Here is a 23,196-nt window from a genome sequence, read left to right as displayed (position 1 = left end):
CTGAATAGTGCAGTGTCCTTGAAAAGGTGGGAGATATAAAGGAAGGTTCATATCATGATTGGTAGAGTTCTTGAGAGCTCAATGAGATGTGGTACATTTAAGGCTGAAGCACCCCAAGAGTTAGTACCGATGAGGAGCATTTTTTGTATTTTACCGAGCCCACAGTAGCCCGTGTAGCCCCCTCAGTCTGACCCCCAAGGAGCAACCACGTAGGTAAGACTGAGGGAAAACTTGGGTACCATCACTCGCCACGTGAGAGCACAACCTCTGCATTTCGTCAGCAACAGTGCCAACTATGTTAAGTAGGAAACAAAGAGTCCCAGTGGACCCACCTCAGGCTTGTGAGTGAGCGCCCCAAAGTACCCAGTGCAGCCACACCCCTCTGCGGGCGCCCGTTAGTGTATAAGCACAACGGTTTGAAGAAAGGCGCCTCAGGGCACAAAATCTAAGTGAGCAATGTAAGGGCTCAAAGACCTAGTCTCCCTAGGCGCAAGACTACTCATACTACTCGCACATCTATCACCTGCATACCTGACTAGACATGTTTATTTGCTCCAACAGACTTTGCCACTATGTGACCCACACAGAATATCTGGGATGTACTTTGCCTGACCATAGCCTACTACTGTTGTTGTTCCAGCTGGTGGAGACGCACTTAGAAGTTCAGAGATTTCCACGTGGCACCTTAACCACCTTTCCCTTGAAGATATGTGCTCAGCAATACAATGACTGAATATTTCACCTACAATCAAGGATCTGTGTCATCAAGCCTCCTGAAATGGGAGACATTTACGGTGGTGGTGCAAGGAATCTGTCTGGGGAAGTCAGTGGGCATGTGGTGGGAGCTCAATGGAGAGCTCCAGCTGCTAGACAATTCTCTGGGGCCAGATGCAAAGGCCAGGATAATGCTGCACTTGAACTCTTGCACTGCCATGATGGCAAAGAGTATATTACCAGAGCATGACGAGGAAGGCAGACCAGTCAGGCATTTGCCATGGTCGATTAGGTCGAATCCTGCAGGGCATCAAACACACAGTTCCTGACAGGTGAGGGCACACCACTCTATTCTCCTTGGGCCGTCAAAACATTGTATCAGGAATATTACGAGTTGCTGTACCGGCGTCATAAGCCTCTCATGCCCAGGCAGCCTTTTTAGATCGCCTCCCCTTTGGGATTTGAATGCCAGTGTCTTAGAAAGCCTTCCAGCCCAGTATCAACACAAGAGATCAGGGCTGCCATCAGACACATGTCCTCTGGGAAGACTCCAGGCCTGGATGGACCACCCTCTGAGTTGTATGCCTCCTTTGCAGGGATGCTGACCTCTCAGTTGCAGGTACCATATACTGAATCCTTATGGCTGGGAGCCTTACTGGCATCCATCAGGGACGTAGTAGTAATCTCACCCAAGACACCGGGGGCTTACCCCCAGACTTCCACCCTTTATCCATGCTGAATATGTATTTTAAGATCGTTTTTTTGTACCTTGATTTTATTAAACACTGCATCAAAGGATATCAATAACATTTGTCATGCACATACATTTACATCTCAACAGTTGTTTTTGTTGCAATGGTTTAATTACATGACTTCACTTTTGCTTCGCCCTCACTGCACGTGAGCTGAATAACTTTATGAAACAATGCATTTTGTTTTGAATAATAATCTTAATTATAAAAACAATAGAACAAGAACGACAATCGAGAAAAGTAAATACCACCTTTTCTACACATAGGCAGCGACCAGCAATTATCACTCTTCCTGATAAGGGCAATCTGGAAATTTACATGAGACTTATTTGAAATTTGGGTGATTGTCATGGGAGATCAGTCCCAGCAATGCAAACTTGTATCTTATCTTCTTGGGTGTTGGGAGTACGACCAGGATGCATTGTTTTATCGAGGTTTCAATTTGCACCGCTGTTGCCGTGTGAAGAGATTGCACCACCCAATTCCAGTACATCTGTAGGCGAAAGCAGCTCCAGGTCATATGTAGGAATGTGGCAGGGTCCATACCGCATCGCAGGCAGGAGGAGGACGATCCTGGGGTGAACCGTGCATGGCGCAGTGGAGTCAGACACGTACTGTGTAAGTAATAAAAGCGAGTACGTTTAAATCGTGTGTTACTTGTTGCTTCGGCTACCTGTGCCAGTGCCCTCTACCATTCGCTATCAGTCAGCGGGATAGGTAGGTCCTCATCCCATTTTGCTCTAATTACAGTAAGGTTGGACCCCCAATCTTCCTTTAGTGCTTTGTATATATGCGAGATGAGACCCCTGCTGGAGCCTGGGTCCAGCATCATCATCAACGTACAGGACTCCCTCTGCTCGTCTGGGAATGTGGTCCACATCTCACAAACAGTACGTGATATTTTAGCATATTGTAGAAAGGGCCCGGATGGCACTTGGAACCAGTCCTGTGCCTCGCTAAAGGTCAGAAACGTTCCATTCTGGTATAGATCTCCCGCCAACTCACATCCCCCTCATACCACCTCAAAATGTCCATGGTCTCCTGAATATTTTGAAATCCCCTCAGCCACCAGAGGGATAGTGAACTAGATTGCGGAGCCCTTCCGAGAACTAGTATCACTGCCTGTTCCCAAACTTCCATAACCTGTCAAATTATGTGTGGGCACTCTCTTGGAACACTTGAACCCATCATTATGAACCGCTGTAGTTGCGTCCCCTCGTTCCATCTCCCCAGCAAGTCCGTCTCGGCCGTACGTTCCCCCATGCACCATTGTGCTGCATATTGCAATAATCCAGCTATGTAGTATAATCTGAGGTCTGGAAATTCCAGGCCACCCATATCCATGTCCAGTTTGAGTGTTTCCAGCTTGGCCTTGCTCCGTCTACCTGCCCATACTAGTGAGATCAAGAGGCCATTCAGGGTGTCAAATGTGGACTTAGGGATTTTACAAAAGAAGTCCTGCAGTACATAGAGACAGAGGGTCAAGAGCACCATCTATGATATTGCCACTCTCCCCATAACCGACAGTGGTAACCTGTTCCAGAATGTCATCGATGCCCGCAGTCCTGTGAGGACTTTCCCCATGTTCAGTTCAAACTGAGACTCCAGTTGATGGGCAATCTGTATACCAAGGTAATGGAATCGATTACACCTCCAATCCATAACAACCACATGAAGATCATGAGGTGTCCCCTGCACCAAAGTCGCAAGTGCAAACAGTATTGTTTTCTGGCAGGTGATTTGGGGGACAGAGGACAACCCAAATGAGTCTAATATTTCCCAAGCTGCCGGAATTGCCCCTTCCGGTTCCCTGACATAGAGAAGTGCATCATCTGCATACATGGAGACGCCGTGTGTACGACCATCCACCGCTATACCCCTTGGTTCCATATCTCTTCGCAATTGCACCACCAGGGGTTCCGTGACCAGAGCGAAAAGCAATGGGGATGATGGGCATCCCTGTCTAGTGCCCATATCTATCTTGATAGTTTCAGATACCTGTCCTCGTTCCGTACTCGGGCCCTCGGTTGTATTTTGAGATCCTTAGCAAAGTTTCGGCACTCCGATTAATCTTGCATATGCCTGCGTTGATATATAATTATCAAAATGGCCTTATTCCCGATTGGAGAACTTCACTGAACCTCCAGAGACTCTACCATGCTCTTTTTACCCAGATTTTCCGTTCCACCTGTGTGCTACCATCATGTCCATTGATCTTGAAAATTCTTTTGATTTTATAAGAGGCACTTTCTCTTGATTTAATGCTAAAAGGGGACTGGGTGAAGGCTGGATCAAGTGGATCAGACTACTATGCTTGGCTCCTACAGTGAGGGTCAAATCATCACTCTCCCCAGCTGCTCCGCCTTGATGCCGCAGCCTTGAGTCCTCCACAATGCAGGGTTTGTGCTGGCTGCCCGCCAGTCTCCAGGAAACTCAACTGCTCCCCTTGTAACTTTTCTGAGTGATATTTATTTTACTGTGTTGCGCCTTGATTGTAGTGCCTTGATTGTTTCCTCTATTGTTTTTCCCCCTTCGTGGCTGTATCCCCGTAAGGTTGTCTTCGTGATTGTATCCATGTAGGGTTTCCCTGCCAATGCTGCCCCTACGGCCCCTTCCACGCCGTCACAGCCCCTCCCCCGCCTCCCCTCCTACAGGCTCCGCGACCCGACCACGACCAGCGCCAGGACCCCTGGTCCTCTCAAGCCTCTCCGCTACGATTCAGCCACCCGTCACGCACTCAATCCCGGAAGACACGCCGACTGTGCAGGAACCGCACCAAACAATGGACCACGCCATGGACAATTCTCCTGCAGATCCTTCGCCATCGACAAAGCCCACACTACCACCGAAGGCCCACCAGATGCACGCACCACCGATTCCCTGGCCTGCATCCTCCTCAACGTGTGTTCCCTGCACCGACACGCCGTAGAAATCTGGGACCTGATCGACGCCCTCTCGTCTGACATCGCATTCTTCACAGAAACTTGGACCAATGCCATTTCCGGCCCTGACATCGCCACTGCTATCCCCGACGGCTACAAGATCCAGAGAAGGAACCACCCTGGAGGAGGACTCGCCATCGTACACAAGACCCCCTTCCGGCTCTCCACATCCAGCATGAGTGACCCCCACTCCAACAAAGAACACCTCCACTTCCATATCCGGACCAGGCCCAGGAAGACGCTACGAGGCACCCTCATCTAGAGACCGCCAGGACCACACACCGTCTGCAAGTAGCATCGCTGGGCTCTACTCCATCATCTCCACAGATTACATTTTGCTTGGAGACCTAAACTTCCACCTCGACAACTGCAACAACCCCAACTCCACCACTCTCCTCGACAACCTCGCCATCCTAGGACTGAATCAGCTGGTCAAAACACCTCCCACAGAGCTGGCCACACCCTCAACCCCATCCTCGCGGGAGGAACGAACATCTGCCACACTACCAAGCCGATCTGCCCGGACCACCACTGCGTACATTTCATCTTCAACACCTTCACTGCACCCAAGCCCGCCCCGCGCCCTCCTCGATGGAACTGGAGCAAGATCACAGAGGAACACCTCAACACCACCCTCCTTCAAAACCCCCCCAATGCCACGACTCACACCAACTCTGCAGCCTGGGAACTCCACCGCTGGATCTCCTGCTGCTCCAACAAGCTCACACCCCTCTACCACCCCACCAAACTATGCCCTCTGAAGCCCCCTTGGTTCACCACAGAACTTCAAGAAGCCAGACGCTCCTGCAGACGCCTAGAGAAGGCCTGGCAGAACCTGAAAACCTCAGCATTATAAAATTCCAATAGAAACCGAGGTTAGATGTGCAGGACATCTAACCTGGGCTTCTATTGGAATTCTATAAAGCATATTAGCAAGCCCATTATCGCTGTTTTAGCTGCAGTTTCCTGCCGATAAAACAGCGATAATTTTTCGCAGGGTTCTTGCTAATACGCCCCCTAGATCTCTCAGGAATCACGGTAACAAGACACACCCTTTCGCTTGTACTCTTGTGCTTGTCCACAATAAGATCTGACAGAGACACGAAACAGTTTAAAATATCTATTTTAACTAACGTGCCCGAACATGCAGTATACATGCCACAACAAGCAGGAAAATGCATAGTACCAATATCATCAGCATAGCAGCTAGTCCATATATCATGAAGGGAGATGTCATAATGAAAAGACAATAGAGAAAAGACAATAGAGCCTAACCTTCCTCCCCTTGCTAAGAAATATTATTATTATATATGAGAAGATCTCTGGGCTTTGTCAGTAGACCCCGTGCCTTAGCTTCTAGATGGTAGAGCTACATCATAGGTGCTATCTCGCTCTTCTCCCTGGAAAGGTCCCTCTCCAAATATGTATCCCCATAATATCAAAATATGAGTTTCCAACAACAGCTGCATTGGGATGTTTTGTCTAGGTGCTAGGGCCTGACCAGAACAGAATAACAAGGGGCATTGTTTATCGACCTTGCTCATGATGTTCAGACTAAATTCCTGGAACAGGCAGATAACCAACACAGCAGACAGTTCTGATGTGAAAGGCACGAACAAAGTTGTTTGCAACAATAAAAACATCTAGTAACATGCGCAAAGCTGTATAATGGCTGCAGGGCACATGCTAACTTAGTGATGTCAACAATGTCCCCAATGGCCACGTGACACACCTGACAATGAGAAATTGATTCTAGTGAGAGATCCCACAGACAACTTTTCTTATTGTTTGATCTTTTCTAGCTTGGAAGTTTTAAGGTAATGGCCATTGCAGACTCCCCTAGTGATAGCCTTACATAATATCATAAGTAACACTAAGGACTAGACATGATTATAACATCCCTGAAAACAGAGGATGAGGATGATCGGCATAATACAGCTATTGTGATCATGAGAACCCATGTACTACTGGACAACCTCTGTACTGTATGGGGGACGCTTCATGATAAACTGCTAATGTGACGCTGGGCATGCTTTTCGAGGTATCTAGCACAGGGGCAGAAGAGCCTATAGCCTCAATGTTGAATGCTTGTGTTACCCGTTTACATCTGACATGATACTGGCCTTTTATAACTCTATCATTTACATTGAAGTTCTGTTATTTAGATGACTTGCAAATTATAAGTGGCAATAATTAAAAATAAAAAAACTTGTAGTTTGGCTGTAAGTGTCATTAGTGACAGATGCATACATTAAGCACTTTGTACTCAGCCTAAAGTTCTCCTATAAATGCACACACTTACTGTGGTATTTGTTGCATTATAGTGTTTAGTAGATATCCAAGAAATAATAATCGTAGTAGTAATTTTAGACCCCAAATTAGCAAACATGGAAATAGACCAAAATCTAAGTGGGACAAAATTATATCAGAAACACTTAAATAACACCGTTCAGTCAAACCTCAGAATCACAAAAAATTGAAAAGTATCCATCCACTGGTCTGTGTCAAATACACATTTAGGGTAGCAACACTGAATTAGTTCCAAAAGATTAGGAAACGTAAGCAGAAAATAGGAAAGTAGGGATTTTATTTTTACCTGTTTTTAATTATAAAATATTTTTTCGAGTCTTGGGGGTTGCTTGATGGTGTTGCATAACAGTTCTTCATCAGCAGATTGAACCGGGATGTGTCCCCTCCAGTAATCATCACTCCAACGTACAGCATACTCTTTGTGGACAACTGGATTTCGGTGCCTTCATAAGGGGAACTGAATGATGCATCAGTGTAGGCGGCCATCTTTAAGGTAAATCTCCCAGTACTTCCTACATTGATATCCAATGAGCTGCAAGCAACACATTCAAAAAGATAAATGGGATTCATGACAAAGGTTAATTGTATTGCATCATGTATCAAACACTGATATAGACTAGAGGTTGTATCCATGCTACATTTTGTGGCTAACCACTGACTATATAACTTACTTCTGTTGGGGTTCATTGTATGTATATCCGGGGGGTGAATCTAGACCTCCTGGCCCAACTTTGGTCACTTCAGAATTCGGTAGTGTGAGGCTAAAAAACATGCCATCTATACTTCATTCAGGTTTAGTCAACTTCGCTGGATTTATGATGGCACTGGGTGTATTTAAATAAGACAGATATGTCTATTGAGCAGAGCATTAAACAGGGACAATACCTTTATATGTACAAAAGCTTAGTCTATTCGGCATCTGGAGCAGAGCTGAATTGTTACCGTCTGAATAAACAAATGAACCTGCACAAGAGACTGAACTATACTAATAAGCAAGACAATTCCAGGCCTGTCAGATGCTTTTGTGGGGTTTGGGTCCACAACACCATGCGGTGCCCCTGACTGGTGCAAAAACAACAGTTGATGGACAGAATGCAGAACAATGTCATACATTCACCCCAGTACAGAGATCTGGGCCTAAATCCATCGTTTTTTTGCTCACCATGTCATTCCAGTTTGAACCCAGCCATATGCAAATCAGTCTTGTCCCTGTGCCTCATGGGAACAGTCCAGCCTGAACTGCCAAGCCAGGTCCTTGCCTGGAAACAAGCATCCTAGGACCGGTTTTGGGGTTTCACCCCTCTTCAGCCAGGATAGCTTGATTCCAGTGGCATGGAGAGCACGGGACCCACGTCTAGGCATACCTGTCCCACTCGGGGTGACAAATGCAAAAACAACAGTTGATGGACAGAATGCAGAACAATGTAATGCATTCACCCCAGAACAGAGATCTGGGCCTAAATCCATATTTTTCTTGCTCACTTTGCCGTTCCAGTTTGAACCCAGCCATACACAAATCAATCTTGACCCTGTGCCTCATGAGAACAGTCCAGCCCAGCCCGAACTGCCAAGCTCATGCCCCTGACTGGTGCATGAGAACCGCGTTCTAAAAGTGAAACAATGTCATTGAACATGTTTTTAGGAAGTGTCAGTATATGCTGCCATCCAAAAGCGGCTGCAGCTACCTACCTCGTCATTCATATATCACAGCAGCATGTTTAGACTGGCTTTTGTGACATATAAATCCATTTTGCAGTGGCAGAGTGGAGCCTTGCAAAGAGTGGACCTGGGACAAACAGTCCCTACTGCTCCCCCCTTGTGACTTCCTTGGACAAAATGAACTAATTGTGTTTGTCTGTGATGAGTCTCTGCTTTGCAAAAATATGGCATCCAAGAGTCTACTGTCTGTCACTATGAAAGGTACTGCTGCTGCTTCTTTTTTTAACCCAAACCAGGACTGTTATTTTAGGACCAAAATACACGAAAATATATCAGTGGGGGGAGTTTTATGGGTCAGCACATTGTGGCAAAGAAGAAAAATCAGAAGTTGTCTAATGTCAGCCCCCGAGTGATCTGGGCACTGATAACCAACACACATATTTTACAGGATAGTTTTAATTATTATTATTATAATTTTTTTGCATCGATGTGTGTTTCCTGGGACATGTGGTATTCAGTAATCAATTTGCTTTGCTATAGGATATAGGGCAATGTTCTCTCCCCGTTTCTCTTTAGACAGCAGATAATTAAGCAAACTTGTATTACTATTCTCCTAACCTCTTGTGCTTTCCTATGGCTTTCTGAATCTTACAAACCCAGGGCACAAGCAGAAATTCAGACAAGTGGCAAAGGGTTGCTCAGAACTGGTGATTTATTACACACATACGCAGACTCTTAGTACAATTTTATTTTTTCCGGTCTGTGTTTTTTAGTTTATTATTACGAGAGATAGTCATGCAAATGTGAGTAAAAGCATTATGTTCATAGAAAGAGTTTCATACCTGGTTATGGGTTGAAAAGCGACATCCAGGCTGATCAGCATGTCCATGGGGTAGGAGCAGTTGAAATTGACCTTGACTTCCTGGTCTCTAATAACTATCCCACTCGTATCGGATGTTAAGAAAACTGTATTCATGTAGGTGGCATATGTTTCATTTTTCTAAGAGAAAGAGATACCAGCTAGTAATCCACCCGATAGAAATTAATCAGAAATACAAACGTACCATACCAGAAAATAACACCTGTTGGCCAGGTAATTGAGGCAGTCAATAGTAAGAGTGTTGTGTATCTAGGTAACTCTTTTCTGAGACAATATTGATGCTGAACAGGACAGTCTCAAAGTGTTCCAAAGCCAGATGCATCCTCCCAGGGCCGGACTGACCGTAGCAGGCACCAGGCATTTCCCCGGTGGGCAGCCAGGGAAGGGGGCTGGTTTTGGGCCCCTGGGATGCCATTTTTGTTACAGGGACGGTATTGCAGCATAGCTGCAAAATTGGCCCCTGTAACAAAGTCGTCCATAACAGGTACTGGCAAACAGATCGGCCGCACCCCCAACCACTAGGGGGGAGGGGCAGCTAAGCACTTTGCCACTTTGCTAGGACCTGTTTTGGTTCCCGGTCAGGCCCTGCACCCTCCCCCCTCCTTTCTGCCACTAATGCAGCCACATCCCAGTTCAGTGTATTGATGAGTGTGGCACCCCCTCACATTACCCCCCCCCCCCCCACCCGACTATCTCGCATAATGGACATCTGTTCTTATGGATTATACGTAGAAGACTAGAAACAGACCTGAGCCAGCTTTGTACCTCAGAGGTCAGTGTGGCTGAATACCATTGAACTATCATGCTGAATTTAATACTCCTAAAAAAAGCTGCAGAGTAAATAAAGCACAACAGCACAAAAGGAACGCTGACTATTGCACAATTACAAACTGCAGATGGATGAGCACATATGGCTAACATGTTCTGGTGTAATTCAGTGGAAAACTCATCTTTTGAGGCAATGCTTTTGGAATTTTGTACTTAAGACAATTTGCGAAGCATCAACTCTGTTCCTGAGAATTTAAGTGTTTTTTTTTTACTTTGCATTTTGGCTTCTTTATATTAACTGCATGACCATAAGTATGAGTGACTGTACTTATGAGTGAGTGGATGTGTGTGTAAACCTAAGAATCAGTGAGTGGGTATGTAGTTATTGGTGTTGAAGTGTCTATGGTTTTGAGAATGGCAGTCTGTAATTTAGAGTGGGTCTATCAAAGGTTATATTAGGGTGTGAGAGGATGCATCAAATTACCACATGAATGATGTCATCAGTGATGTCATCAGTGATGTCACTGACCATGTCATGAGTGATGTAATATGTGATGTCATCAGCAGTGCATTGCGGGGGCAGGAGTTATAGTTAGCTGAACTAACTATAACAGGGGAATTTCTCTGGTTTTGTATGAGTGAAATGTCCCACTAACTATAACGCCCCTGAAACCTATGTTTTTTTTAGTGAATTTCTAAGTATTTTTAAATGCTAATTTCTAACTATAGCATGCCTGAAACCTATGGTTATTTAAGTGAATTTCAAAGTTTTTTAAAATTGTAATATCTAACTATAACGTGCCTGAAACCTATAGTTTTTTCAGTGTATTTCAAATGTTTCTTAAATGATTAATTCTAACTTTGCCTACAGAGCTAGGACATGTGAAGAAAGAAGAAAAAACACACAGAAAGAAGCAAAAGAAATGCAAAAAGAAGCAAAAGAAGTCCACAAAGACGAAGAAAAGGACAGGAAGAAGCAAGACATGTGCAGAAAGAACCAACAGAGGAGCAGAAAAAGGCCTTGTTGCTAAATCATCCTGTGCCCACAACTTTTTCTGACGGGTACTGGTAGTAACTGACTCTGACTAACCCGTAGGCCTGGGTGGTAAATTCCGTTCCGCTCGTGGAATTTGCAGAATTTGGGTAATTTCGCGTTCCGCAGAGAACGCAAAATTGCCCACAATTCTGCGTTCCGCGACTTTGCAAAATCTTTTGCTTGTTCGCTTTCTCAAATGCGTGTTCGCAAGATATTTCCCCCGAGCACGCAAACAGCAATTGCGAACAGTAAAAAAGCATTGAGAACAAGCAATTCCGCGAGTTCGCAGACTTTCTGCGTGTTCATGGAGATTTTCTACTGTTTTGCGGAGATTTGCGTAACGCGATTATGCTAATTCGGCCCACCCCTACTAACCCAGCCTAGAGTCAGTGCCATGCTAAAAGACACTACAGTGAAAACGCTTACATACACTAGGGAACACTATGCTTTGGTGTACCCCTGTGATTAGAAAGACATCCTCTGTAAGGCCCTAGTACATAATAGGGCTTCGGATTAAACCTACCTCTAAGTCAGAGGTGCAGAAATATGCTACTTTAACTAGTGGTCACGGTGGCAGAGTGGTGGAGAAAGGGTGCTGGACATCCAATCAACGCTCAGGAATTCCACTGCGTAGGACTTACAGGAGGTACCAGGTGGGATTCTTGGCCCCAAACTCCCTCAGGACTGAATTGGACTTCATCCCCCATCCCGTAGTCTGCCATGAGGCACGTTTACAGAGTGGTAGAGAAAGGGGACCATGGCCTCCAAAGTCGTCTTAGCAAACCCTCTGTGTGGGACTTACTGGAAGTAACAAGAGGGGTAGTTGGCCCCAAGGACATCCTTGGGGGCCAACTTCCCAAACTATTACCTCTAGTCGGTCCCACACAGCAGCATTGGTAAGTACTCGTACCAGACTATGCCCACTTTGCCCACCACTCTACAAACATGCTCCCAGGCACCCTCTTGGATGGGGATTGAAGTCCCCTTCACTGCTGGGGGTCCTTTAGGGGCCAACTAGCCTACCTTTATCCTTAATAAGCCCCAAGCAGTGGGATTGGTGAGATGTGCACAAAGGCCATGCCCCCTTTCTCCACCACTCTGGCATGTTGTGAGTTGGGGGATTAAGTACCCTTGAATCCTGAGGGTCCCTGGGGTCCAATTAATCCACCAGGTACATCAAGTAAGCGCCACAGAGCTGCGTTGCAGAGAGGTGTAAAAAGGGGCGTGCCCTGGACCACCTCTCTGCAATGCAGGCCTCTGTCACTTTTTGGAGGTACCTGATGGGCTAGCTGGCATCCAGGGGCCCTCAGGATTGAAGGGGAATTAATTTCCCAACTTAAAGCACGTTACCGGGCGTGTTTGCACATATGTCACCGCAGGCCCGCCACTTCCATTCACCACTTTGCCTGGACCACCTCTCTGCAACCCAGTGAGCTCCCTGCAAATATTTATTGAAAACCCCGGGGGATGGAGGTTCCCGGGGCTGCGGGGGCCTACCTGGGCCCCTGCAATTTTAATTTTGCATGCCCCCGGGTCTTGGCCCACCCGGGGGCTAAATAATAACGAAGCGCGAATTTGCGCTGGGTGTACGAATCTCGCTGATTTTTTAAAAAAATGCTTTTTTTGGCCCTGGGGGTCCTTATGGGACCCCCTGAGCAGGCCTAGGGGGTCAGAGTCTTTTTACCCTGCACCTTTTTATTTTTTTTTACCTTTGTTTCCCTGTTTTCTTGTGCCTCGGTTACCGAGGCACAAGATGGCTGTCAAAACTTCCTGGTTTGGAGTGTTGACAGCCAATTAGAATAAAGCTTGTGGTCGGGAGGGTGGGCGGATCCTCCATGCATCAATATATCAAATCTTTTTTTTTATTTCTTCAGCAACTACTGATAGGATTTACAACATATTTTAAAAAAAGGGCGCTTTCTGTACCAAGCAATCCCTTTTTGCCACATTTGGTGTAATTCCTTTCGGCAGTTCAAGCTGTAGCCGTGTCTAAAGTTTCCTATGGGAAATTCATTATTCAAACTCTTGTTTTTTAATTTCTCAGGAACTACTGAATAGATTTATACCATTTAACAAAAAGATCTCTTTCTGAACCAAGGGCTACCTTTTTGCCAAATTTGGCGTGATTCCGTTCAGCAGTTCGAGCTGTAGCCGTGTCTAAAATTACCTAAGGAAAATAACATGGAAAAAACATGTTTTGGGACCCCCCTTTTTTCTCGACCACCGCTTTGCAAATCACCCCGAAACGTTAAGGATAGGAGCTGATCGAAGCGGGCCATACGTTTTGAAAATTTTGCGAAGATTCGTCAACCGGTGCCAAAGTTATTGGTAAAACAAAAACTGCTTTTCCTATGGAAACTAGGTCCTAACTATAACTATCTACTGGCGACCGCCAGTAGATTATATAAATATATATATATATATTTCAAATGACAGATCACATTCCCTCTGCCTCTTAATGGCAGTGGGCTTCGGTGAGGTAGCGAGCCTCCCAAAATGCACAACAATCCTCGGATATTATATCCCAAAGAAACCGAGCCCAGATCCGGCAGCGTAGTTGCAAATATTTATTTAGTTAAGTGGCAAATCCTTGCCCGACGGGTTTCGGAGCAACGCTCCTTTGTCACGGGACCCGTTTTTACACCTAATAAGGAATATAATCAAGCAGTTTTTCCACATAATATACGATTGGCGATCTAGAATGATCTGATTCTTATTTTGGGTTTTAGAACTGCCACAATCAATCAAAACATTTTAGCAACATTTTTGCATATTTATTGGGTTTTATGGGGTTGAAATGCTTTTATATAATATTTTATACTATATATATATCCTCATTTGTGGGAATCAGCCCCATACTTAGAAAGTCATCTGAAATATAGGCAAATGATAATGTAGTTTTCTTTAACTCCATGCATCTTTACAGATTATGACAAGGATTGGTACCTAAAATACGAAAGGGGCATTAGCCTTTATCAGTCTTGGCTGCTAGTTATTATATATATTTGCACAATTATTTTTGCACTAGAATTGCACAATTTTGCACATTTATAAATATTAGGAACTCTGCACACAGGTGAATAAGAGAAGTACGTATCTTGCACTTAGTCACTTTACCTATAGCAGTACAATTAATAAAGTTTTTTTAATTTGGATGTGAACATCTGTGATAATGTAGGATTTTATGTATTTATACATGTATTTTATCACGGCAAATATGGATTATAGCCATGTTGACTATTGTGTTTTATCCTGGTTCTGGATGCTTTCAGACATTTTGTCTTGAATAGTATGATTTTAAGCATTAATAATGTATATAATGCAATATGTTTTCTATATCTATTGCTGCTAATAGTTTGCACTTGCACTTTAAAAAGGGAACTTCCGCCTCAAGGTGCTGACATCTGATCAAGGCCGTTGACCGGCCGAAACTCGTCATGGCGACATGGTGATTGCTGAATATACTACAAGCACAGCATTTTGGATCTACTCTTGCCTTTTTTCAAGGGGAACGAAATGGTGGGCAAACTTTCAGATATTTATATATATGTTTTCAGCAAAACGTCCTTTGCGGAGGGAACGACTAACAGCTGGTGCCGGTGGCGAGGTCAGGACAGCCTCGCAGTATTTCACAACAGCAAACCTCTTTGTACAAAGACACCGCACTCCTCTTGGAATTTTAATTTCAGTTTAATGACCTGCTTTCTTCTTCCACCTACGCGTTTCGAACACTAAGGTTCCTGGTCATGGTAGTAAAAACTGTAAGGTCAAGGAGGATAAGGAGGCATGATTAAGTTTGATCAGGCATTTTTAAAATGTCGTCCATAACGTGAGTGAGAGCTGATTCAGTGTTTTGTCCACTACGAAAGCCAGATTGATGTTGGTCCAGGAGATGGAAATTCTCAATGTGAGCACAGAGGTGTGACTGGACACGTTTTTCTAGGAGTTTGACGAGGGTGGGGCTGTTGGATAGGGTGGATAGGTGTTACCTGAGCTGCTTTTAGGCACTCCAGGATTGTGCCTTGTGACAGAGACGCGTTGACAATCTTTGTACAGATGGGAGAGACGACATCCTTGATCTCTTTGAAGATGGAAGGTGGGAACAGGTCGCTGAAATGATTAGAAGGGTTCATACTCTGAAGAATCTTTTCTTTGTCTCTTTCACTGAGGGGGTAAAGGTCTCCCAGGAGACATTGTTCTTGATGACCAGGCTCAACGGTTCGATCGTGTCCATTAGGGGAGTAGACCCATTGGATAGAAGTAGGGCCAATTGGTATCCAGATCAATATTGATAAGTCTTGATTTCTCAGTAAAGATCATCACATGAGGGGGGCTGATTTCCGAATCAGGGTGGTTTGGTGCTTCCACTGATTGTTGTTTAACCAGTTCAAAAAGTTTCTTGGGCAGTTTGTGGCTTGATTTGGTTGGGATCTGTAATAGTCCGCCTTAGCTCTCTTGATTTGCTTGATATAGGAGCCCCTAACGTATCTAAGGATTTTTAGCTGGTCGGTGGATGGTTCGGATCTCCAGGATCGTTCGATAGCGCTAAGGTTGCTAACATTAGCTGTTGTGTTCTGTTTTAATGTGAAAAGTGACTTTTATTTACACTGCTGCCACAACAACAGACTATAATGAATGACATTTTTCCTTGGGGTTACATTTTACCAGCAAACGCAATATGATTCTTTAAATTATATAATTACATGACATATTAACCAAAACAAGGGGAATTTTGAGCTCTCAAATATTGGCAGAAGTGGTTACATTAGTGGACTATAAAGAACTGCTTTATCACTATGCATATACGGTCGAGGCTAATTGAGCTGACATCAAATGAAGAGAGTTCATGAAAGTTATTTTTAAGTGTGCAATAGTGCGTTTTAGCTGCTGAAAGTAAATTCACATGGCAGTATCTAGCTATAGCAGCTTCATATGTAATTGGGTTTTAATAATTGTTGGATAATTGTTGTTATGGAATTGCATGCAGTGAACCTATTAGCATTTTGTTTATGTCTATGATAGAAACAAAGAATATATAGTGTTTTAAAAATTGCGCACTTTAGGTGTCAAAGGCTGTTGTACAGGCGAAATATATCCTGTCCGGAGTGTTTTGATGGAAGAAACTGTGGTGATATTCTTCTATAGCTAACACAACAATATGATTAACAGCGTGCTGAAACTTTTCAACCACTCACCCCCAGTAACAGATCTGAGTTTAATCCATCGTTCTTTTGCTCACTTTGCCAACCCAGTTTGGACCCAACCATATGCAAATCAGTCTGATCCTGTTCCTCATGGGAACAGTCCAGCCCGAACTGCCAGGCCAGGTCCTCTCTGGACCATAAACAAGCATTCTAGGATTGGTTTTGTGGTGAGCGTTTGAAAGGTTTCATCGTTCTGTCCAACATCTCCTTGTGTTTGCGGTATTCTTCTATCCCAGAGCGCCGTTTCTTTCTCTGAAGGTGAAAGTCAATGGTATATTAACCATGTGTATTTTGGGGTTTAGCCACCAGAGCCATAACTTACCCAGGTGATCAGGTATGAAAATCTCTAGCCATGGTTCTGAGTTAAAGTGTGTGCGAAATTCACATACTTTGCGTGATTATGCAAATTCATGCCCAAATTATTCATAACTATGCAAAATGCAAATCTGTCATTTTTCGCTATATTTTAGAGTAGAATATGCTATTGGGTCAAATTTTGATGCGAGGGTGCATTTCATGCTAAAACATAGTGTGAGAATACAAGTGCCACAAACAATAGCATCTCACGTTCTGGTTCTTCACATTGTTATCGCGCTCTTGCACTATAATTCTGTTGTGTACGGTGTGGCATGAATATGTGGTATGGCGTAATTTCTAGAATATTGCATACAAAGAGTAATACAAAATTGCCAAATAATGCAAATTATATCGTTGTAATGTTATTATTATATTTGACAGAAGCATCACCAGTGTACCTAACATATGCCTGCAGCAATTGTTGTAACTGGGGTCGATAAAGGAATGAAGAGTGCATACAAAAATTAAGGTTCAATGCTTCATAAATCAATTTTGTTACCCCCCACCCTTCCATTACGCTTCTATTGGGCTCTATTTTGAGGTAACACAGCGGCACTCAAAAAGTACAGTGTTGCCGCACAATTTATCAGTCTCATTCAGCAAGTGCCTCTTGTTATCACTCAATTCTTGATTACAAGCTACTAGCAACGCACATTTGGCAGATTTGCCACAAAAAATCACAAAAGCCAAACATTCGGATTGCCCTCACATCATAATTTGTTCCACAGGTCCCACTCTGAACTGTAGTCACTAAAGACATCAAACCAGTGCCATTGCGGTCCTCAAAGGCCATGCAGCTGTCGTCTCTCAGGTGGATGTTTTTGGTGTCAAGCCCCAAATATTTTAGCTGGCAGGTGCTGAATGAGATTTTCATGTAAGTTGATTCACACTGGAGTTGAGGCTGTAAACTGCTCACGTCTGAAAACAAGGGAAAATGTAGGTATAAGTAATATTTTTTTATAATCTCTCAGAGTAGATGCACATAGACTTCCCTGGAAATCTTGTGAATGCTATAGTCAGTGAATTGACATATAAATATGCACTAAGGACACTGGCATGTCTATCAATTTCAATTTCAATTTTCCAATCTTTATTTCGACCATTTGGTCATAAAAGATACACAATACAAAGAAGGAAAAAACACATATTCACACATCGTTACATTTAAAATATGAATACATAAAATCGGTTCAGTACAGGGATAAACAATTTTATAGTGAATTTTAAAAAAAGTTCAGTCACTACCCAACATTCTTTAAAAAACGGTTCCGTGTAAACCACACATTAGTAAAAAACTTAGAAAGTGCAAAAACAGTTGGGCCAGTAACATCAGTTTTTAAAACCCTGTACATTGGTGCGTATTCCCTGCCACCCATGTTCTTTATCAACGGAAGCAGCCAATACTTTCTAGCTGCCCTATAGGCTGGGCAAAAAAAAAACACATGCAGGTCGTTCTCCTCCCTATCCTCACACACAGGGCAATACTTGCTGGGGGCAGCCGGCGACCATCGACTAGTAAAAGACCGGAGGGGTAGTGTACCATACCGCCACTGGAGATACAGTCTTCTTGCCAGCAAGGGGAAGATAGGGTCCAGAACCTTTTCAAACTTAAAAGTATCCTTGCTTTGCAGGAACACGGCTGACAGAGACCCGTCTGGCTGGGTAGCTATGGCCCCTGCCAATTTATGTTCGTAGTATAAATTCGACAGAGACTTCTTAGAAATATTGGGTGCTGCCGTGGCCGGGTCTGTCCATAGATCAGGAAGCCCCAAATCCATGCTGATTGCTTGGATATTTTTAACCCAGGGGACACTAAGCACCTTGGGGTGTTTCAGAATTTCGACCAATTCTGCCCGGTAATCCGTAAGATCGTTGCTACTCCATAGCCTGCGCCAGAAGGCTATGGGTCTCAGGCCTATCTCATCAACTAGTGGTCGTAATCCTAAATCAAGCCTCAATGGAAGAAGCGGAGTGCTCGGGGGGAGAGCAGCCACCCTTCTTATAAACTTGTTTTCTGTTACAGAAAGGCTGTGACAAGGCATGTGCCCCCACAGTTCAGCCCCATACATGATTGCTCCTCTCGCCTGGGCCTTGTATATCTGAACTAAGGCGCCCAACGGGCGGTACGTCGAGCCGGTCATAATTCGTGCAATGCCCCCAGTAGTTTGCACGAGTTTGAGATTTGCCCTGCTCTGGTGGGATCCCCAAGTCATAGTTTCATTGAGGGTTACACCCAGGTATTCGAAGGTGGCCACTCTCTCAAGCCGCGCGGTTCCCAGTAACGGACTCTGGCGCAATTTGTGACTCGGGTTTAAAACCATATATTTGGTTTTAGTGGCGTTGATTTCTAACCCTCTATCCAGGCAGCATGCGGAAAAGGAATCAAGTATCCTTTGAATACCCATAGGGGTTTTTGAAAGCAGCAGGGTGTCATCCGCAAACATGATTGCGGGCACCCTGCGGCCGTTTAGTTTAGGGGCGTCGGTATGATCAGTGGCGTTGAGATGGGCGATTACCCCGTTGACAAAGAGGCAAAACAGGGTCGGCGCCAGCACACAGCCCTGTCTTACCCCTCGGTCAACGGGGAACCTATCAGTAAGCTCCCCAGACCTCCCGCACCTCACTCGGGCATAATTCCCATGATGCAGCCTCTGTAAGATTGACAGGATGTCCGGGGGGACGCCCATCTCAGCCAGGACGCTCCATAATTTCCCCCTGGGGACCAGGTCGAAAGCGGCCCGTAAGTCCACAAAAATTGTGTACAAACTGCCGCCGTTGAACTTTGCTGTCTTCCAGTATATCAGATTTAGTCTAAAAACCTGGTCCACTGTGGATACCCCCTTCCTAAACCCCGCCTGATAGGGACTAAGGGCATCCACCTCCTCTATCCAGTCCTGGAGCCTATTCAGCAAGACCCTGCCGAACAGCTTCTGCGGTACAGCAATCAGGCTGATTGGCCTGTAGTTGGCTGGGAGAAGAGGGGAGCCCTTTTTAAAGATAGGGACCACCTCTGCCCCCAGCCAAGTACCAGGGATTTCCATCCCACCGAGAACACTGTTAAAAAGGGCCGTGAGATAGGGTGCCCAGACAATGGGCTCCTGTTTAAACAGGTCCCCCGGTAAGCTATCCAGACCTGGCGCCTTTGCAGAAGCCAGTCCCGAGATAGCGGCAGTGACCTCCCCCAACGTTATTGCCTCCCCTTGGTGGCCCGGCCCCTCCACCTCAATAGATTCAGGGACTTCACCTGGTTCAGAGCTATAGAGCGATTGGAAATGGGCCTTCCAAACCCCAGGTGCTATATTTGGCTCCAGTGCCGATTGTAGATTGCATGTCTATCACCTTCATCAGATACCTCTTCAATGAAATGACTTCATTTTACTGTTCATGCGACTCACTCTCCCCTCACAGAACAGAAGCAGACGAGCTCAGTCTGGCAACTTTAACTTGTTTTCACAAAAGTGTCAAATGTCTGCTTTCACCAGTCTAAGTAAGAACAGAAGCCAAAGCAATGGAGAAATGAGACAAAGCACCCCTGCATGCATTATGAGGATATTGCAAGTCACAAAGGAGCTACATGACCACATAGAGCAACAAGGTCGAAGGCTAAATTCTTTTATAGGGTTATGGAACGCCGAGGTGACTTGCAATATTTTTATGTACTGCAGGCGCTACTATATTCCTTATAATACATGGTCACACCATCACCTTTTCGCACAAATTACTTAAAACCTTGGTGCATACCGTTTTCTAATTGAAGAGAAAGCATTTTACAGACATGAAGAATACAAATAAAATCTCTACTGCAAAATAAAACACAGCAAAAAGCTGTTAGATATTTGTTGCGAAAAGATATGAGAATCAGTTTAATGCGCGTCAGTTTTTTTTAAGCAAAGTAGCTGGGAATGTGTAGAAACATACAGGAAAATTCTAACTTTTCTATAATTATTTAAGGAATGCAAAAATAAGCATGTGGTCATAATTATCTCTTTTCTACTTATCATTGTACGCTGGAAAAAAACAAAGCAGAAGAAAGAAAAGCCGCATTTTGTTTCCGTTCTTTAAACAGCTGCTTTAATTATGCTCTGTGACCTGACCTGCCTGAAGTCAGAACTCAACTGTAACAAGTTATTACAGTTGAGCAGCAACATCATTTCTTTATATTCTACAGCTAAATGTGTTACAATTCACCGATTATAAAAGCTTTAGAGGCATCCCATGTATTAGAGATATCTCTCTCCTTCCTCCATTCCATGACCAGACTCATCTCTATCTGAACATTTTTTGTACACCCTTCCCAATCTTGGGAGTTTTACACCAGCTAGCATTCCAAGTGAGGATCATATTTTAAATCTGCCACATCACTTATAATGCCATCCTCCTAAAAATGAACCTTTTTGACCAGAACGCTCATCATCTGCAGTGGACATTGAGTTGTCAGATGTAACAACTCGTTCTAAGTGGGAGTACGGGAATTTAGGGCCATATGTATGAAGGCAATTTTGCGATCGCAAATGCCATAATTTGCAGAATTTCTGCGTTCGCGATCACAAAAAAGCAGTGTCATATGTATGACACAAATGGACCCCTCGCAAAATAAGGAATCACAAATTCTGATTCCTTAAATGCAATGTAAGAAGCACAGAAAAAGTGCAATTTGGACTTAAGGAATCGCAAATTACCACAAACTTCAAGTTGGTGGTAATTTGCTATTTCCTTGAAAAATGCACTTTTATGCATTTTTCAAAGTGCCATGTGACTCACATACATGCCCTTAGGTCATGTATGTTAGCCACATCTGCACCCATGCTCATTTCAGGGGTGTAACAAGGTGCCTTTTTGACACCCTGGCACCCTTGAAAATGCATTTGCAATTTGTGATTCTCTAATTAGGAATCGAAAATTGAGAATGTGTTTCCATTCACTCCTATGGGTCTCTAGGCCCATAGGAATGAATGAGGAGATATTCCTTTATTGCAAATCGCAATTTGCGATTCACAGTTAAGGAATATGTAGGATACGCAAAATTATTTGCGAATACTACATACATAGGGTTTAGCCATTCTCAAATAGCGATTCGCAAAAAATGGCTATTTGAAAATCGCAAATGGTACTTTTCATACATATGGCCCTTAGACTCTTCAAAGTGCTAAATCAGTCCTTCACAACTGTTGTAAAAATCTTGATCTATCCACCTACAAATCACCCCACTCTTCTCTCTCTCAGCCAGCAACCATGTTGTGCCTTTTTATCCCTGTTTGGGTTAGTATGGACTTTCTGGTTATTTTTAACCATATCTTTATGGCTGCCTATGCTCCTTATGTGAATCGCTGTTGTATTTTGCTTCCATATTTTAGGTAAAAATCAGTAATACCGATTGGGTGAAGATATGAAATAAATACATTGTACCTTGTGTATCATTAATAACTTTGATTTGGATACAACCAAATCTTACAGGCTATCCAGTTCGGTGTGGAGGACAGTTTCGTGCCTTCCTCTGCAGCAGTCCTCGTGTGCTGACGATTGCTCCAGGCACCAAGGCAGGAAATACCACTGGTACGAGCACCAGAGGGATTTCCTTTTACTGAATTCAGCCTCTGGTGCTGGAGAAGAGCTTTCCCAGCACCCAAGGCTGTTTTTAGGTATTGCCTAAAGGAAAAGAGACCTGTAGCCATCGATTGCCTTTTTCAGGCTAAAACGTGCACCCGTTCCATTGCCTTCAATCGCAACGCGTGCACGTTTGGCGATTCCCTTGTGGGAGCGAGCAGCTGGCGCCATATGGTTGTAATTAACTTATAAACACATGGTGCCCCTGGCTCGCTCCCGCAAGGGAATTGCGCAGGCCCCCTCCTCTCTCCCTCCCTCCTGCTGGGCGCACGCTTGTTTGGAGATACGTAATTGAGGGGGCACGGGCAGCAACAGCATCCACTAAACCAGGTACTGGGGCTGAAACAGGCATGATGGAAAAGGACATCTCTGTTTTTTCCCTTATTCAAAGTGACTAATACGTACCTTGTGTTTAACGCCTAGTATCTGGTGTGTGGTATTAAGCGCCCTTGCTCTGGTACGAGCCACAGTGCTGCACACAGCGCGTCTGGGCAGGTCCAGGGGAGCCGTATCTCTCTTCCGAGCCTGTGCGTAGCGCACCGAGGCTCAGTGCGGAGTCAGAGGCGCTGTATGGGGTGGGATGAACTCTCGGCGCCTTTGTCCTTAATGAGAATCCTTCACCAAGAGCTGTGAAAAGTCACTGCAGCACCCGAGAAAGGTGTGTGTCCAGGGTGGTGCAGAGGAGGTGGGTGCTTTTCTTTTCAGGTGAAGTCGGGGGGGGAGGGATTTGGGGGGCATTCCAAGAGGGTGCAGAGGAGATGAGGGGTGTAAGGTGACCATTCATCCGTAAATTTTAGGACTGGCGGTTATTTGGGCCTTGCATCCGTTGTTAGCGATGATCCCATAAACAGAGCTCTTTTGTGTGTAATTTTGGGGGCTGCAGCAGCTGAGCCGCCCCCTATCTGTAAGAAGCCTCAGGGGTCTGCAGAGCTGCCTGTTGGGGGGAGCACACTCCTCTCCACAGCACAAG

At 44.6% G+C, this 23,196-nt stretch overlaps 1 protein-coding gene across 1 annotated transcript in view; it reads right to left on the bottom strand.

Moving 5' to 3' along the window:
- Nucleotides 1–23,196, bottom strand: part of LOC144785111 (uromodulin-like) — a 382,476-nt gene that overhangs the window by 83,568 nt on the left and 275,712 nt on the right. The window contains exons 9-11 of the mRNA XM_078664207.1: nt 17,332–17,540; nt 9,220–9,377; nt 7,005–7,250 (exon numbers count right to left, since the gene is read on the bottom strand). Coding sequence (XP_078520333.1) covers nt 7,005–7,250; nt 9,220–9,377; nt 17,332–17,540 — 613 coding nt within the window. The remainder of the gene's footprint in view (nt 1–7,004; nt 7,251–9,219; nt 9,378–17,331; nt 17,541–23,196) is intronic.

Source organism: Lissotriton helveticus, chromosome 10 (genome assembly GCF_964261635.1).
Source record: "Lissotriton helveticus chromosome 10, aLisHel1.1, whole genome shotgun sequence".
NCBI lineage: Eukaryota > Metazoa > Chordata > Amphibia > Caudata > Salamandridae > Lissotriton > Lissotriton helveticus.
The sequence above is the reverse complement of the archived record's forward strand: the minus strand, read 5'-3'. Positions and strand labels throughout refer to the sequence as shown.